The sequence below is a fragment of the Bos taurus genome, chromosome 5 (assembly GCF_002263795.3).
Source record: "Bos taurus isolate L1 Dominette 01449 registration number 42190680 breed Hereford chromosome 5, ARS-UCD2.0, whole genome shotgun sequence".
NCBI lineage: Eukaryota > Metazoa > Chordata > Mammalia > Artiodactyla > Bovidae > Bos > Bos taurus.
The window spans coordinates 88,332,520-88,350,893 of record NC_037332.1 but is presented as its reverse complement, the minus strand read 5'-3'; the positions used below and the strand labels follow the sequence as shown (position 1 = coordinate 88,350,893).

Here is an 18,374-nt window from a genome sequence, read left to right as displayed (position 1 = left end):
ACTGTAACGTTTTGATGAATATTCTCCTTTCAAAGGTTCTATGATTTGTCCTACTCTACTAAGACGTTGACATGCAGCTTTTCTTTCTTATTTTGAGACGTTTGTAATTGGCTTTTGATGTCTTTGGCAAGCTCACAGAAGACAGAGCAATCCGATGGTTTGTCTGACTTCTTATCTTTCTTCTGCTATTGAAACAAGACTATTTTTTTTTTCCTTTAAGAAATAATACATTTTAACTTCTTGACATTTTCAGAAATTTGCTGATATAAACATTTTCATTTTATAATGCTCATTCCTGACCAGGACTATTGAATTCTGGACTCTTTCTAGTCCCATAACTCAAGAGAAAACATTTTTAAAATTTACTAATTCAATTTACAATTTACCTCTCAACCATGATGATGGTTTTTCTTTCATCACACTCAATTGGTTTTCAACTCTGTTATCATTTCATTCAATATTATATTTACATCATATAAAAACATTACACTGGTATGAACCTGGGTTTAAATCCAATTGGTACAAAATATTATATATACTGTACAAGTTTAGGCAAGTTACTTAGATCTCTGAGCCTCAATTTTCCCATCTGTAAAAGTGAGATCATATTTTCTTTGCTTATGTCTCCTATTTTTTGCTTATTTTTTGAGAATTAGAAGAGACATGTAAAAAGGTTTTGTGGACTTTAAAACATGTAAAACGGTTTTGTGGACTTTAAAAACTATCTAAATGTAAAGTTTTACTGTCATTTCTTTCTGATTACCTTCCTTCACCTCCCCCAACTCTGTCCCAGGCATACTTAGCACTACACCCACAGCTAACCACTCTTCCTTCTTTCAAAATCATCTAAGATTTTGCTTTGCCCACAACCCTTCATTTGTAAGTGATGAATGAAAAACTCATATTGAAGGTGAGTAAAATAGGACATACATAAGTGAAAATAAGATAAAATGAGGAAAGAGCATGCTTGAGCAAGTTTTAAATGCATATATGATTGTTTTAAACACACATATAATTATAATATGTCTCCAATTCAAATAAAAATCCTCTAAAGGGCTGAAAATAAAAGATATCATTAGAATTTTCTTAGTTTCAAAGTAGTTTATCAATTAATGGAATATAAATATACAATTATTTCATATTTCACATGAGATTATTATATAATCAAAAATTAAATGTAATACTTCTTTAAAAGTATTTTTAGTAATTTTGCACTGTATTTCTGACTCTTCTTAACTGAACTCTGAACTCTTCTAAATCTGAGCAATTACCTTTTCTAGTTCTTGATCCTGCCGATTCATTAGTGTTTTCCAATGTTCATAAAGCTCTACATCTTTGGTCTGAATATCCTTCAAAGTCCCTTCTCTTAGAACACTTCCATCTTTCATGGCTATGATCTAAGGAAAGCATATATTAGAATTAGGACAAAAATCCATAATTGGCCAAGTGAATTATATTTATCTCAGGAAGCATTTATATAACTGGAATATAAAAATTCTTTTAATTTCTTTTAAACTCTTACCCAGTCAGCATGTGTTAGATATTGTAATTTGTGAGTCACAAGAACAAGTGTCCTCTTGTCATCTTGGAGAAATTTCAAAATTCCTTCCTGCATTAGGTGATCACTCAAGTGAATGTCCAAGGCAGAAAATGGATCATCCTACAACAAGTAAAATGGAGACATAATGAACAATTTGCATATTTTCTTTGTAATGAAATTCCTGCAGAAAACAGAAATACAAATAACTAAAGGCAAATTATCCCACAAAATTCAATTTATAATAAACAGACTCTGAATAGCTTTAAATGACAAAAAGTTACTAAATTAAAAATGAGGATTTTATTTTCCCTTTCACCTTAAAAATAATGTTGAAAGTAAATAACAATATTTGGAGTGGTTTGAATTCTTATATATAGAATCTCCAAGTTCAAAAGCCAACATCACCTGACAACCTATAACAATAAACCAAAACAAAGAATACGATAGTAGTTAAAGTTGACATCAATTCACTTTAGACATGAATAAAAACAGGCACAGACTCTGGACCAAGATGACAACATAGGAGGCTCCTGAATTTCCCTCCTGCCATGGACACACTGAATATACAGCTGGACATGGAGCAATTCCCTTTGGAACAGATCCAGAAACTGAGTGATTTCTACATTTTAAGTGACAGAAAAATACATCAAAACAGGTAGGAAAGGTTGAGACACATTCTCATCATAAACCCCACCTCTGGAAAATTCACAAATACGTGGAGATAAAACAAGATGTTCCTGAACAACCAATGGAGACACTGAAAGAGGAAATCAAATAATATCTTGAAACAAATGAAAATGAGACACAATGCATCAAAACTTATGGGAGGCAGCAAAACCAGTTCTAAGAGAATTTTATAGCATGGATTCCTACCTTAAGAAAAAAGAAAGACCTCAAATAACCTAACTTTACATCTCAAGAAACTAGAAAAACAAAGAACAAATTAAGCCCATAGTTCATGGAAGGAAGGAAATAACAAAGACCAGAATAGAAATACATAAAATACAGACTAAAGAGACAATAGGGAAGATTGATGAAACTAAATAAGTAAAATATACAAACACTTAACAAGACTCATTAGAAACAGGGTGGCTCAGATGGTAAACAATCTGCTTGCAAAGCAGGAGACCTGGTTTCAATCCTTGGGTTGGGAAGATTCCCTGGAGAAGGGAATGGCAACCCACTCTGGTATTCTTGCCTGGAGAATACCATGGACAGAGGAGCCTAGACGGCTACAGTCCACGGGGTCACAAAGAGTCAGACACAACTGAGCAATTAACACTTCCACTTTCACTAATAAGACTCACCAAAAAAAGTGGGAGGATTCAAATAAAACTATATGAAAGAGGCAACATTACAACTGTGACCACACAAATACAGACTCATGAGACTATTATGAACACCAACAAACTGGACACCTAAAAGACATGGATAAATTCCCAGAAAAAAAAAATCTACAAAAATTGAATCATGAAAAAATAGAAAATCTGAATAGACCAACTACTGGTAAGGAGATTGAATTAGTAATCAAAAACACCTCAACAAACAAAAGCCCAGAACCAGATGGTTTCATTGGTGAATTCAATCAAACATATAAACCGGGATTAAACCAATCCTTCTCAAACTTTTTCAAAAAATAGAAGAAGAAAGTATACTTCCAAACATTTTACAAAGCTAGTATTACCCTGATATTAAAACTAATGATTCCCTGATGCCAAAGACACCATACATACACAAAAAGAAAACTACCGACCAGTGTTTCTGATGAACACAGATGCAAACATCCTTGATGAAATATTAACAAGCCATATTCAACAGTCATTAAAAGATTCATACACCATGAATAAGTTGGATTATTCCAGGGATGCAAGGATAGTTCAACATCTGCAAATCAATCAATATGATACACCACAATAATAAAATAAAGGATAAAAATCATATGATCAACTCAATAGAAGCACAAAATACATTTGCCAAATTCAACATTCAATCATGATAAAAACTTTGAATAGAATGGGTATAAAGAAAACGTACCTCAACATAATAAAGATCATATATGACAAGCCCACAGCTAATACCACACTCAATGGTGAAAAGTTGAAAGCTTTCCCCTTGGGATCAGGAATAAGACAAGGATACCCAGTCTTACCACTTTTATTCAACACAGTACTGAAAGTTTAATACTATGGGGCTTACCAGGTGGCTTAGTGATAAAGAATCTGCCTGGCCGTACAGGAGACATGGGTTTGATTTCTGGGTCAGGAAGATCCCCTGGAGGAAGAAATGGCAACCCACTCCAGTATTCTTGCCTGGGAAATCCCGTGGACAAAGGAGCCTGGTGAGCTACAGTCCACAGGGTCCAAAGAATTGGACATCACTGAGTGACTGGGTCACAACAAACTGTGGAAAATTCGTAAAGAGATGGGAATATCAGACCACCTTACCTGCCTCCTGAGAAATCTGTATGCAGGTCAAGAAACAACAGTTAGAACTGAACATGGAACAACAGACTGGTTTCAAATAGGGAAAGGAGTATGTCAAGTTTGTATACTGTCACTATGCTTATTTAACTTATGTGCAGAGTATATCATGTGAAATGCCAGGCTGGATGAAGCACAAACTGGAATCAAGATTGCTGGGAGAAATGTCAATAGCCTCAGAAATGCAGATGATGCCACCCTTATGGCAGAAAGTGAAGAAGAACTAAATAGCCTTTTAATGAAAGTTAAAGAAGAGAGTGAAAAAGTTGGCTTAAAACTCAACATTCAGAAAACTAAGATCATGGCATCTGATCCCATCACTTCATGGCAAATAGATGGGGAAACAATGGAAACAGTGACAGACTTTATTTTTTGGGCTCCAAAATCACTGCAGATGATGACTGCAGTCATGAAATTAAAAGACACTTGCTCCTTGGAAGAAGAGCTATGACCAACCTAGACAGCATATTAAAAAGAGACATTATTTTGCCAACAAAGGTCCATCTGTCAAAACTATGGTTTTTCCAGTAGTCATATATGAATGTGAGAGTCAGACATCCATAAAGAAAGCTGAGCACTGAAGAATTGATGTTTTTGAACTGTGGTGTTGGAGAAGACTCTTGAGAGTCCCTTGGACTGCAAGGAGATCCAACCAGTCAATCCTAAAAGAAATCAGTCCCGAATGCTCATTGGAAGGACTAATGTTGAAGCTGAAACTCCAATACTTTGGCCACCTGATGGGAAGAACTGACTCATTTGAAAAGACCCTGATGCTGGGAAAGATCGAAGGCGGGAGAAGGGGATGACAGAGGATGAAATGGTTGGATGACATCACGGACTCGATGGACATGAGTTTGAGCAAACTTCGGGAGCTGGTGATGCACAGGGAAGCCTGGTGTGCTGCAGTCCATGGGGTCGCAAAGAGTTGGACACGACCGAGAGACTGAACTGAATTGAAATGAACTGAGTGACTGGGCACACATACACTGGAAGTACTATGTCAGATCAATTAGTCAAGAAAAAGAAATGGCATCCAAATAGGAAAGGAAGAAGTTAAACTGTCTCTATGTACAGATACAATGTGGAAAGAGTAGTCTCTTCAATAATGATATTGGGGAAAGTAGACAGCAGTGTGCAAAAAAAAAAAAAAAAAACATGGGCCACTATTTTACATCATACACAAAAATGAACTTGAGTGGATTAAAGACACGAACCTAAGATCTGAAACCATAAAACTCTTAGAAGAAAACATAGTGGATAAGCTCTTTGATGTTGGTCTTGGCGATGCTTTTAAAATTTTAATACCAAAAACAAAGGCAACAAAAGCAAAAATAAATAAATAGAACTACGTCAAACTAAAACATCTCAGTCCATTAAAGAAAATCATCAACAAAATGAAAAGGCAACTTATGGAATGCGATGAAATGTTTGCAAATCATGTATCTCATAAGTAGTTAATGCCCCCAAAATATAAAAACCTCATACAAATCAATAACAAAATATCCAAACAATCCAATTAAAAAATGGTCAAAGGATCTGAATAGATATTTTTTCCAAAAAAGTGAAAAAATGGCCAAAAGGTACATAATAGTACTCAACATCATTAATTATCATTAATATTAATATTATGATTTATCTGGGAAATACAAATCAAAACCACAAAGAGATATCACTTCATACCTGTTAGATTGGCTATTATCAAAAAGACAAGAAATAACTAATGTTGGTGAGAATGTGGAGAAAAAGGAATTTTTGCATTGTAGTTGGAAATATAAATTGTTGCAGCCACCATGGAAAAAAGTATGGAGGTGTAAAGGCTAATTTGATCAAGTTTAATTAGAGTTTACAGCAAAATCTAAAACCTTTCAACTAATTGTTTGTATGATCTTTATAGATAGATCTTTTAAAGATAGATGTAAGATCTTTATAGATAACAATAATGTCTCTTTCTCCTTTGTTTCCTGTGTACCCAGCACAGAAGATGGCTCTGATGACGCTCATTAAACACTGATGGATGGAAAGGAAGGGAGGGAGGGTAGGAGGGAGGGAGACAAAAAGAAAGCAAAAGACAACACAGTAACTTGAGAGTAATCATTAAAAGAAGAAAATAAGAAACAGCTGATCACAAAAACAGAAAAAAAGGAAAAGTACTCAAAAGATACGAAGTTCTAGCTCACACTCTGTCACTTACCAGCCATTAATTCTCAGGTAAGGCATTCCACCTTTCTATGTACAAGTTTCCTCTCTTCCCATGAGGAAACCACCTACCCTAGCAGCACCGTCATAAGAATCAAATGAGATAATACTGCGATTCAAAGTGCTTTGTGAATTTTTAAACAATCGAAGGGTAAAATATTGTTATCTAAGAGAAATTACTCAAACACATGAATTTGAGTAAACTCTGGGAGTTGGTGATAGACAGGGAGGCCTGGAGTGCTGCAGTCCATGGGGCTGCAAAGAGTAGGACACGACTGAGCGACTAAACTGAATTGATTGATCAATAGTATTCTGTTGCTGCTAAAACATTATTCAATTTTAGGCTGCTATGAAGAAAGTATAATATTTAGATCATAAGCTCCATTAGTTTTAAGACTGTCTGAGTTGATCAGAGTGCATCTAGAACACGTTTTTTCAAAGGGACCCTAACAAACACTATTATACTCAGAATTAAGAGAAGTTATAAAGATAACATAACTGTTGAAGAATTAAAAATATTAAGCTTTATCAGCCTACAGAAAAGTAAATTATGGCAAGTTACAACAATAATATTAAAATATTGAGTTATGGCAATATAAAAGAAATATATTTGCTGTTGCAGAAGCAGAATGGAAGCCAATTAATGGAAAATATACAGAAGCAGATTTTAAGCCCATAATAACTTTCCAATAATAAGAGCTATCTGAGGCAGGCAGAATAATGGTCCCCAAAGATGCCCATGTTCTAATTATCAGAACCTGTGACAATGATATCTGAATGGCAGATGTGCCTTTGCAGATACAGGCATATCTCATTTTATTGCAATTCATTTTATTGTGCTTCACAGACATTGCATTTTTTTTTTTTAATTGAAGGTTTGTGGCAACCCTGTGTCCAGCAAGTCTATTACGCCGTTTCTCCAACATTTGCTCACTTCATGTCTCTGTGTCACATTTTGGTTGTTGATGCTGTTCAGTCGCTGAGTTGTGTTCAACTCTTTGCAAACCCACAGACTGCAGCATGCCAGACTTCCCTGTCCTTCACTATCTCCCAGAGTTTGCTCAAACTCATGTCCATTGAGTCAATGATGCCATCCAGCCATCTCACCCTCTGTCGTCCCCTTCTCCTCCTGCCTTCAATCTTTCCCAGCATCAGGGTCTTTTGCAATGAGTCAGTTCTTCGCATCAGGTTGCCAAAGTATTGGAGTTTCAGCTTCAGCATCCAGTCCTTCCAATGCATATTCAGAGTTGATTTTCTTCAGGATGGACTGATTTGATCTCCTTGTAGTCCAAGGGACTCTCAAGAGTCTTCTCCAACACTACAGTTCAAAAGTATCCCTTCTTCGGCACTCAGCCTTATTTATAGTCCAACTCTCACATCCATACATGACTACTGGAAAAACCATATCTTTGAATAGACAGACCTTTGTTGGCAAAGTAATGTCTCTGCTTTTTAATATGATTTCTAGGTTTATCATAGCTTTTTTTTTTCCCCCAAGGAGCAAGTGTCTTTTAATTTCATGGATGCAGTCACCATTCACAGTGATTTTTGGAGTCCAAGAAAATAAAATCTGAAGTGATGAAAAATGAAGTGATGGGACTGGATGCATGATCTTAGTCTTTTTAATGTTCAGTTTTAACAGGTTACTGCTAGATCCTGCTATGTCTTTTACAGTGTTGTTTTCTGGAAATTTTGGGGGCAGGAATTCTTAGAGACATTAACCTGAAGTGCACTTCCAGTACTATGCCCAAATTCTACTTTCATACCCGTAATGGATCCAAAATTCTGGAGTGCGAAACTCTAAAATCAAGCCACTTTCTGAAGATGTTCATTAGATGGAGTGAAAAGTTTAAAGGTCGGAGAACCAGATATACACATGGTTGACACATGCACAGAAGGAGAAGGCGGAGGAAGGATGGATTTACATAGCCTGCTGGTCTCTAGGTACTGTCTAGTTGTACACTAAGTGATTTTTGCTACAATCTGCTGGAGGAATAAAACTAGAGTAAATTCATAATCAATACCATCATCCATTTTTATTTGTATATCCATAGGTTATCAACCCAGGATATACTACAGAATCATCTACAGAGCTTTTTTAAGATACAGATTCTAGACTCTGTCTTTATAGATAGTGATTTAGTAGATCTAGGCTGGTATCAAGATTTTTAAGAATAATTTCAGAAAACTTTACAGATAAACCTTAACCACAGCCTGAGTTGCATACTTACTAACCCTTATGCCCACCAAAAGTATATTTTCCAGCCCTTCTTTCTACCAGCAAATATAAATGAGAAGACTTATAATCCTGTCCAGTTCATTCAGCACCATCCACACCTTTTCATCAATGATCCTCATGGTTTAAGAACTCATAGAAGCAATCATTTGGGAACCTCAGTCCCTCGGGGTCCTTCACTCACGTCTTACATGTTGATTTGATTTGTACTTTGAGGATTTGTTTTGCCTTAATTCTCTGTGATTTCACAAGTTAAATCTTTCCTTGAGTTACTTATCTCCTTAAAGACTCATTTGTCCAGAGAGAAAGATGAAGTAGAAAGAAAGGGAAGACCATACATTCTTACCAAAAAGACAATGTTGGTATTTTGATAGAGAGCTCGGGCCACACAGATTCTTTGCCTCTGACCTCCACTCAGGTTGATGCCCTAGAGAAGAAATACCCAGTAACATCCACCATTTACAGTAGTAAATAATCTGCTGGTTAAAAAAAAATTCCCTAAAAATACAAACTTCTCTTTAAAAACCTTAAATTAATTTTAATTTATTTATTATATAAATTTAATAAATTTATGTAGTTTATTAATTAAACAGTGATAACATCGGGAAGATAAAAACGCAAGCTTTCTAGTGGTCAACACTTGAATTATATTAAGATCATCTTTGACTGATAACATTAATCTTCTTTTCACTCTGATAGTTGGCTCTGCTGTACAAAAATATTAGTAATGAAAAACCAAAATGAGTGCTGAAGACTGGAAGTAATCTCGAAATTGTTTCTGGTTTCATGAATTGTGTCTGTAGTATGCTTAATACATGTCTCTTAAATTCAATATTATAAGTTGTGTTCAAGTGAGCTTCCCTGGTGGCTCAGAGGTTAAAGCGTCTGCCTGCAATGCAGGAGACTTGGGTTCGATCCCTGGGTCGGGAAGATCCCCCTGGAGAAGGAACTGGCAACCCACTCCACCATTCTTGCCTGGAGAATCCCCTGGACAGAGGAGCCTAGTGGGCTACAGTCCACAGGGTCGCAAAGAGTCGGACGTGACTGAGTGACTTCACTTTCTTTCAAGTGAGCTATACAGCAGTATGCTTTTATAATCAAGTGTTAATTATACAAATGTGAAAAACTACTATTTACTGAGCACTTAGTATGTGATGAAACTCCAGTACTTTGGCCACCTCATGTGTAGAGTTGACTCATTGGAAAAGACTCTGATGCTGGGAGGGATTGGGGGCCGGAGGAGAAGGGGACGACAGAGGATGAGATGGCTGGGTGGCATCACTGACTCAATGGATGTGAGTCTGAGTGAACTCCGGGAGTTGGTGATGGACAGGGAGGCCTGGCGTGCTGCGATTCATGGGGTCGCAAAGAGTTGGACACGACTGAGTGACTGAACTGAACTGAACTAGTATGTGATGAGCTTCCCTGGTGGCTCAGATGGTAAAGAATCTGCCTGCAATGTGGGAGACCCGGGTTTAATCCTGGGTCTGGAAGATCCCCTGGAGAAGGCAATGGCTAGCCACTCCAGTATTCTTGCCTGGAGAATTCCTTGCACAAATGAGCTACAGTCCATGGAGTTGCAAAGAGTCAGACATGACTGAGCAACTAACACTTTAGTAAAATGTGTCAGGCTGCTGTATATGGCTTTCCATTCCTTATTTCTCTTATCAGAGCAATATCAATGTATTGCTCTCCACATGGAAACTAAGGCTTAGAGAAGTTCAGGTCATGTTCTTAAACACTATACCATGCTGCAATAAAAAATAGCAACGAATAACACAGATGACAGAGTCAGACCAATCTCAACTGTCCCAGTGACTCTGACCAGGCAAGTTCTTTAACCTTTCTCTCCCCTGGTTTTCTCAGCTGCAATACGCAGATAACAAACACCTATGTAACAGATATGTTGTAAAAGCAAATAATGCACATAAAGTCTTTTGCTTAGTATTTGACCCTATAAGAGTCAAACACTTTAGCCAACATTGTTATAAAGATTATATACAGGTATAAATATTTTTCGGCTAGTTGGAACAGTATGACGCCAACGTAAAACCTGTTTATACAAAGCAAAAGGAACACTTAAACAAGAATAAATGGATGTTGACAAGAGTGGAAAAAGTTGTCGGAAGCAATCTTGGTTTCCAAACCAATTTAAAGTAAACTCCAAGTTAAGTAAAAATACATTTGATCAAAAGCAGGGACTGGTTCTTTTCCCTTGAGAACTCCTGAGTGGCTAGCAAAATGTGAAGTTCATGTTAGTTACTCAATACATCCTTAAAAGAGTGGCATCAGGAATTCCTGTGCTTCTGTTTCTAGAACTTGTCACTAGGAAAACATAATTCCGGTGCTCTCAGATTTTTTAAATTTTCCATTAAAGGTTAAAGATAACTGGAAGGCTTTTCTGGATTTGTGTTCATTGTGTAATTACACTACACATAGCTCACCCTCTCTCCAATTTCAGTTTGGTCTCCAAATGGTAGTAAGTCGATATCTGGTTGAAGAGAACAGGCGTCTGTGACCGCTTTGTACCTGTGGAAGAGGTGGTTTTAAGTTTTTACATCACGATTAATATACTGCCCATAAACCAAGTCCCAGGTTCAATGTCTCGGAAGCTGAAATAAAACACTTATTGAAGAATTTAGTATATTCTAGCCTCTACTTTAGGCTTGCAGATACAAAGACAAATAGATACTGGTTCCCACTCTTGTGAAACTATTGTATAGCACAGGGAACTATATCCAATTTTTTGTAATAACCTATAATGGAAAATAATCTGAAAAAGAATAGATATACACACAACCAAATCACTTTGCTGTATACTTGCAACTAACATGACATTGTTAGTTAATTATACTTCAATGAAAACTGGTTAAAAAATAAAAAACAACTATTAAATGTGGCAGAAAATTGACACAGAAACATACGATACAAATGTACCTTATTAGGTACCGTAGATGGGTAGTTACAAAGTGCTCCTAGAATATGCAGGAAGGAATGACTAAGAAATCAGTGACATCTTTGCAGAGGAGGTGATTTGTGAGGTGTCTGCAGAAAGATGAACTGTAATTTTCCAGGAATGACAATGAGGGGAGAGAGAAAGGAACTGTACGACAGTGGACAAGTTCATGGTATGCATGAAGGATAAGAGGAGCCTCACTGGGGCTAGAGCATGGGTTATGGGGCGGGGTGAAGTGGGGACAGGGGAGAGGAATCTGTGTCCACACTCATGATGCTGAAGAGAGAAGAAAACAGAAATCGATAAGGACTGACATAAAGTTGACCTAAGGCTGGATCTGGAAACTGGGGTTGACTGGAAATTCAAGGAAGCATGGAGACCGGGAATTCTGGGGAAAATATCAATGGTTTCATTTTCTCAATCACCTGGTCTTAAAATATTTGAGTGATTTTGTTTTTAAATTGGGGTATAGGTGCTGTACAATGTTGTGTTAATTTCTGCTGTACTACAAAGTGAACCAGCTATGTGTACGCGTGTATCTTCTCCCTCTTGGTCCTGCATCCCATCCCACCTCCATCCCACCCATCTAGGTCATCACAGAGCACCAAGCTGAGCTTCCTGAGCTACACAGCAGCTTCCCATTAGCTATCTGTTTTAGACGTGGCAGTGTATACGTCAGTGCTACTCTTTCAATTCATCCCCCAGCTCCCCGCCACTATGTCCACACATTTGTTCTCTAAATCTGAGTCTCTATTCCTGCCCTGCAAATAGGTTCATCTGTACCACTTTTCTAGATTCCACGTGATTCTTCCATTTTCTTCTCCCATTCTTATTCCAGAATGCTGTCAGCCATCTCTTTTTCTTCCGTTTCTACAGTCACTGCCAAATATTGACAACAAACACAGCATGCCCAGATCATTTGCCCAACAACCTTCTAAATGTCTTTTTGCTCTTAATTCAGATTCACCTTATATAAATCTGTCATGATATGGGCAGATCACATTTACTTTGTGAGTCCTCTTTCTAACACTTTGCTGGGCGTCTGGAAAATTCAGATTTATATTGGTTGGCTTTTAAGGCACTTTACTGCCCATCTCAGCCTTCCTTCACAATGGAGTTTGCCACTGTCAATGTACACAGATCCCTTTCTGTCTGGTTTACTCCCAGGCCCCAAGCAATCCCATGTAATTTGAATTTTTCCTCCCACACTTTCCTCTCCCCTCCCCCTTCCTCATGCCTCTCCCCAGGTCTAATTCTCCTTAACTCTCAGGACCCTGCTTTGAGTCTTAGGACACTCCCTACCCCTCGTGAAGGTGGCTTCAGGAAAGGGTCTTGCCTTTGCACACTCCAGTGGATGTTTGGAAGTGAAAATGAAAGTGTCAGTCACTCAGTTGTGCCCAACTCTTTGAGACCCATGGACTGTAGCCCACCAAGCTCCTCTGTCCATGGAATTCTCCAGGTAAGAATACTTGAGTGGGTAGTCATTCCCTGCTCCAATGGGTGTTTAGAAGATGATTGAAAGAAGACATACTCTGGCTGCTCTGAGTAATCAGAACTCTCAGATCCCATATTCCTTCTCTTATTTTTCCATGGTTCCCTCCTTCTGCAACATACTGGGATTTTTCTTCTGTTTACCAACAACCTCAGCACCACCCTCACCATGCACCCCCCGCCCCCCCCTACACACACAACCTCTGTTTCGGCTGTTTATTTTTGTTGTACAAATTGTTCTCAGTAAGTGCATACGATGGGCTGAATCCCAGTGAGGCTTCTCTTACAAAAGTTGACTTAATAGACCTGGTGATGAGGAAAGAAGCAGGGCAAACAGAGAAGAAAGGAAGTCCTGATACAAAGATTTAAGAACGAGGGGATGGGTGGGAGGAAGGATAAACTGGGATATTGGGATTGATATACACGTACTACTATGCATAAAATAGATATCAAGCATCTGCTGTACAGCACAGTGAACTCTATTCAATACTCTGTAATGGCTTATACGGGAAAGGAATCTTTAAAAACGTGGATATATGTATACTAAAACTGGTTCACTCTGCTGTACACCTGAAACTAACATAACACCATAAATCAACTATATTCCAATAATTTTTTTTAGAAAACACTCCAGAAACTGTGAACCAAACATAGGGATTAGAAATAGTTGTTCTTTTTAGTTCTAAATTTTATACATTCAAAATTACCTCTGCTTGTTGAAAGGACTTCCAAAGGTAATATTTTCTTCTACTGTAGCATTTAATAGCCAAGGCTTTTGAGCTGCATAAGCCACAGAATACCTGTTCCTACTGGAAAATGGAAAAGAAAAACAAAATACCAAAATTACCCAAGAGTGCCGTGCTGTGCCTGTACTTTTGTATAACTAAGGAAAATGAAAGTTGATAAAATATCTCAAAGACAGAAATGAAGAATTTCTAAAAGAATATTTTAATGACCATCAACCTTATTAATTAGTAGTTAAATATTCCACTAAATTAAATATTAGTAGTTAAATATTCCACTAAATTAAATATTAGTAGTTAAATATTCCACTAAATTAAAAAAATTAAATTTTTACAATAATTTAAATAACAGTTAACTCTAAAAGCCACAGATATTTTACTTCATATTAAAAGCACTCTACATTAACTATGAATTTTACAGGAATACCTTTAAAAGGGATGTGAACTGATACTGTAATTATGTGTTTGTGGTTTACTCACATGAACATATTTTAAGGTAAGAGATAATGTAAATATTTCAAAGCAAAGAATAATTTTGAGGAGTCTATTTCAACAATGTAATAAATACACATTTAAAAACCATGTATTTCAATACATATTGAAGCAGTTTATTTTTAAAAAATCATAGTCTCCTCCCTGTGCCCCACTTTTTGGCTTGCAAACTCTACCAGATGTCCATACATCATATTTTAATTTGCAGTAATTAGGAAAATGCATGTGAGTTGAAGATAAAGAGGATGATGAGCTTGGGGTAAGGAAGGGGTCAGCTTAAAATTCACACTTTCATAGTTAGTTATGGTCTGTAAGTACTAATTTAGGAATTAAGGTTAAAAGAGAATAAAGTGTAGAAAAAAGGTAGTTAGAAATGCCCAGTGATCATCCTGAAACATAACGTCTTAGGCATTTAGAGGGCATGATAATATATAGTATGCTGGTAGTCTCTCAGATAACCATCTGTGCATTAAAACAGTGGTTCCCAACCTCTGGCACATCTGCTTCCCTCCTGCCCCCACCCTCATTCTTTAAGGTTTTCTTTTCTTTTTTTCTTTAAATAGATGAAGTACTTGGTTCTCCAGTTCTAGCTTACAGGCAGATTTCATCACTGTTTAACTCATAAATAATATACATAATAATTCTTTCATATTTATTTTATGAAACCCCAAATCCAATTTGCTAAGAACTGTTGAGTTTTAGTCAAAGTTGAGATCTGCGTGACTCAACAATTGACATGTTGGGCCATTTAGTTCAGCAAATTAATTCTTTTAGCAGCTTCCAGATGTTGGGAACTACTGCGATCAGAAATTTACTAGTCCATTGTAATAAACAACTTTGTATATTATCAGAATGAATAAAATGATTAGGAGTAAGAAATGGAATATCAGGAAAAGTCTGAGGAAGGTAGTTATTCTTATTAAATGCAGATTAAAGTAGAAATAATACCTTCTGGTCGCTTCAAAAGAAGGTTCAGTTTCATTTACACTGCAAGTATGGCAAACAACGTTCATTAATTATGAAATATAAATATAGGATGAATGCGTGTACATATCAGGTAAGAGATAAATATTGTATATATTAAATAGCTACACTTTCAAATGGTTGTTGATACTAATCCCAAAGACAAACCAGATAAATGACAGTCTTCTTTTATATCCTCATCAACTAGGAAATAATTAAGCTTCCAAAAGATAGCACTGTTCTCCATACAAAATTTGGGTTCACACAATAGCCGTATTCTAGCCCCAACTTTGCTCCAACTAGCTGTATAAGTTTGGATAACCTTTATGGAATATTTTCCTAGTCTATATTAGAATTTGATATCTCCAGGCACTCCCTACTGTTAAAATTCAAATTTAATCTATTTAAATTCCTTATTAGTTACCCTAAGGCAAGAGAGGAAGAAATACTTTTTATACTCTAAACTTGAAGGGTTGAGACCCAGCCTGGCCCTTAAGGAACTGGAAAGAAAGACAGACCTGCATATAGGACATTGTAACATTTGGGTATAATTAATTACTGATTTATATGCTTAATGTAAAATGAGGCATTTGACTAATTAAATTTAGTTATACCTATACCAATGGGAAAAATATACCTAAGGACTTATTGATTTTATTATTCTAAATTTTAATATTTTAGGTGAACTCCATCATTTCTGAAATACCTGAATTCAAAACACGTCAGGTAGAAAATCCCCTTCTGGAAAATAGCATCCAATTTTTTGCATGCAGGATTTGCGTGTACTTTCCTTCAACAGTAAAAGTTAAAACTTGGTATTCTACCAGCTTCCAAGTTCATGGTTGGAATCTTATGGAATGGGAAAGAGTGACTTCTGCAAGCTGAAATCAGGAACAGTATTCGGAAGAAGGAAAGCTAGATGTGGACACAAAGATGCTATGTCGTGTCTGATCCAGGAAAGCTGACTCATTGTGTTATTATCCCTTCATGCCCGGCAAAGTCTTAGAGTAATTGAGCCACTGCTATAAAGGCAGTTACACTAAGACATCAGAAAATAGACCACCACAACAGATGGGGTCTGACAGGATGGCTGATGGCATGGGCAAGGTGGAAGAAAATGTAAGGGAAGCCAGAGATAAATGATGGTTATGTCTTATATAATTACTGGGATTATTACATATTCTGGACTCCCTCCCTGGACCATCCAACAGGTGAAGTGTTTTATTGAGTTCTAGTTCCTGGGATATCAGTAGGAATTATTATTTATCATGACAACTAGGAAAAGACAACTTTAATCAGGCAGAACATTTGCTTTTCAACAAATACAGAGCACACCAGATGCAAGAGCAAGAACCCTGGCTTTCCGACAAGCTTGTAGAATTTTTAAGTCCCTCCCTCATCTCTCTCTTCTTTCTCTTCTGGGGCTACTGCATGTCAGGCTACACTAAAGGTAGCAATTGCCGAGGAGGCATCTATATTTAGATGAATTTTGTGTACCAAGTTCTATCCATGTAGGTCTGTCCTGCATGAGGACCAGTGCCTTCTCTCCAGTCCAAAGTAAATATTCCTTCCTGCAATAGGACAGGGTACTTTACGGCACTTTGTTCCTGCCAACCATGAGGGCACATTTAAAAATAAAATTCATGCAACCAGAGATACAGGCAATGATGAAAGAATGACAGCAAGGGGCTTGGTACTTTACCATACCATTTACTGTTTCACTTTATTTTGTCTTGAAAAAAACAGCAAACAATTCAGTCCAAGGTAAAGTACTTCTCAGCATTTACACAAAATCAACCGATCAATATGAATAATTTCTAAATTAGCTTTATTCTAATAACATTTATATAACTTTCCTTATTGGAATAGGTGCAACAGTTTTTTTCCCAGAATAAGGAGTTATTTTAAATAACTCTTTAAAAAAAGGTCAGCATCCTCTAAGCATTCTTGATTTGAAAATATATTTTATCAGAAAATCATGGATATCATGGGAAAAAATTAAGTAGTTCTTGTAAATAAAGAAAAATAGAATTTTTTTATTAGCTTATCCAATTTTTAGGGGTTAGTTTTTATTGTGTGTGTGTCAGAGCCAACCCAAATATTTTTTGAAGAAAAGTTTAGCCCTTTCTGCTATGGAGAGATGGGATATTCTTAAGGCAAGTATTCATAAAGAGATGATTTTTAAATTATAGTGATTTTATAAATACTTAGAATTTTCTTAAATCCTTTCTCATATTTTCATTTTATTGACTCTGACTTTAAGATATAACCTTTTCTTAACTTTTTAAAAATTAGGATTTATGGGAGATATTTCTTTTCTATTTCTTAAAAAAAAAATCTTAACCTTTATTAAGTATATGTCTGTTTTTATCTCATACTTCCCTCTTTGACTAGCTTCCATGGAACTCAGAGTAGAATTTGTGGCCTATGTTATATAAATATGCAGGACTCCAATACATGCATTTCTACCTATTAATTACTCAGATTATTATTTAAACCTTATTTTCTTTCTTGATATCTTTGTTTTCCAAGCTTTATTATATATGTTTTATTAAATAAAATACTTTACAACTTTTAAGAAATCAGGCTATAAATGGTATAAATTTGTCTAAAAAATATATATGTATACATATATACATATATGTATCTTGTTTAGAAAACTCAATAAATAAACAGACTGTATAAAATGCTTTCCTAATTCCCAAATCATTTATTTATCTATTAACAAAATGATAATAATTCTTAATGATAATACTGGGAGTGAATTTGGCCCAGGTAGAGTAATTCTAGAGAAGATTAGATCATAAGAACATTCTAGAGGTATGAAAATAAAATCTCAAGCTTTTTCTGTCATGGTCTCTAATTCTTTCTGTTTTAATGCTAATGAAACCAGGTAAAAACAAAACCCAAATAACTTCATTATGGCCATACATGTCACATGATATAATTTAATTCAGTAAAACTTGCTCCTCAAAACCTGCATCCGTCCAAGATGGAAGGTGACGGTGGTAGGGCACATGTCACACAGCATCTGGCTTTAGTGATCAACAGGCCCCCCGAGTGAACGAAACTGCAAGGGGCAGTTATTCACCGAGCTCACTGCTGGATACATACTAAACGGTTTCACATCTACAACTGCACAGGAATAAACTGTACCCTCCACATTTCTCAGCTTTCTTATTCCACCAGCGATACCAAAAATAGGATTTACAGTTCAGCTGTTTCCAGCTCAAATTTCACATCCAAGCATTTCCGTCTCTTAATTGGAGTTTAAAAT

General features: G+C 36.3%; 1 protein-coding gene across 6 annotated transcripts in view; it reads right to left on the bottom strand.

Moving 5' to 3' along the window:
- The window catches only part of ABCC9 (ATP binding cassette subfamily C member 9), a 157,307-nt gene that overhangs the window by 65,602 nt on the left and 73,331 nt on the right, over positions 1-18,374 (bottom strand). For 4 of the 6 annotated variants that reach the window (XM_005206963.5, XM_002687737.7, XM_059887042.1 and 1 more), the window contains 6 exons: positions 15,083-15,121; positions 13,607-13,708; positions 10,897-10,981; positions 8,799-8,879; positions 1,523-1,660; positions 1,272-1,397 (listed from right to left, as the gene is read on the bottom strand). In XM_005206963.5, coding sequence (XP_005207020.1) covers positions 1,272-1,397; positions 1,523-1,660; positions 8,799-8,879; positions 10,897-10,981; positions 13,607-13,708; positions 15,083-15,121 — 571 coding nt within the window. The remainder of the gene's footprint in view (positions 1-1,271; positions 1,398-1,522; positions 1,661-8,798; positions 8,880-10,896; positions 10,982-13,606; positions 13,709-15,082; positions 15,122-18,374) is intronic. The other 2 variants (XM_005206965.5, XM_059887043.1) reach the window with 1 other exon arrangement.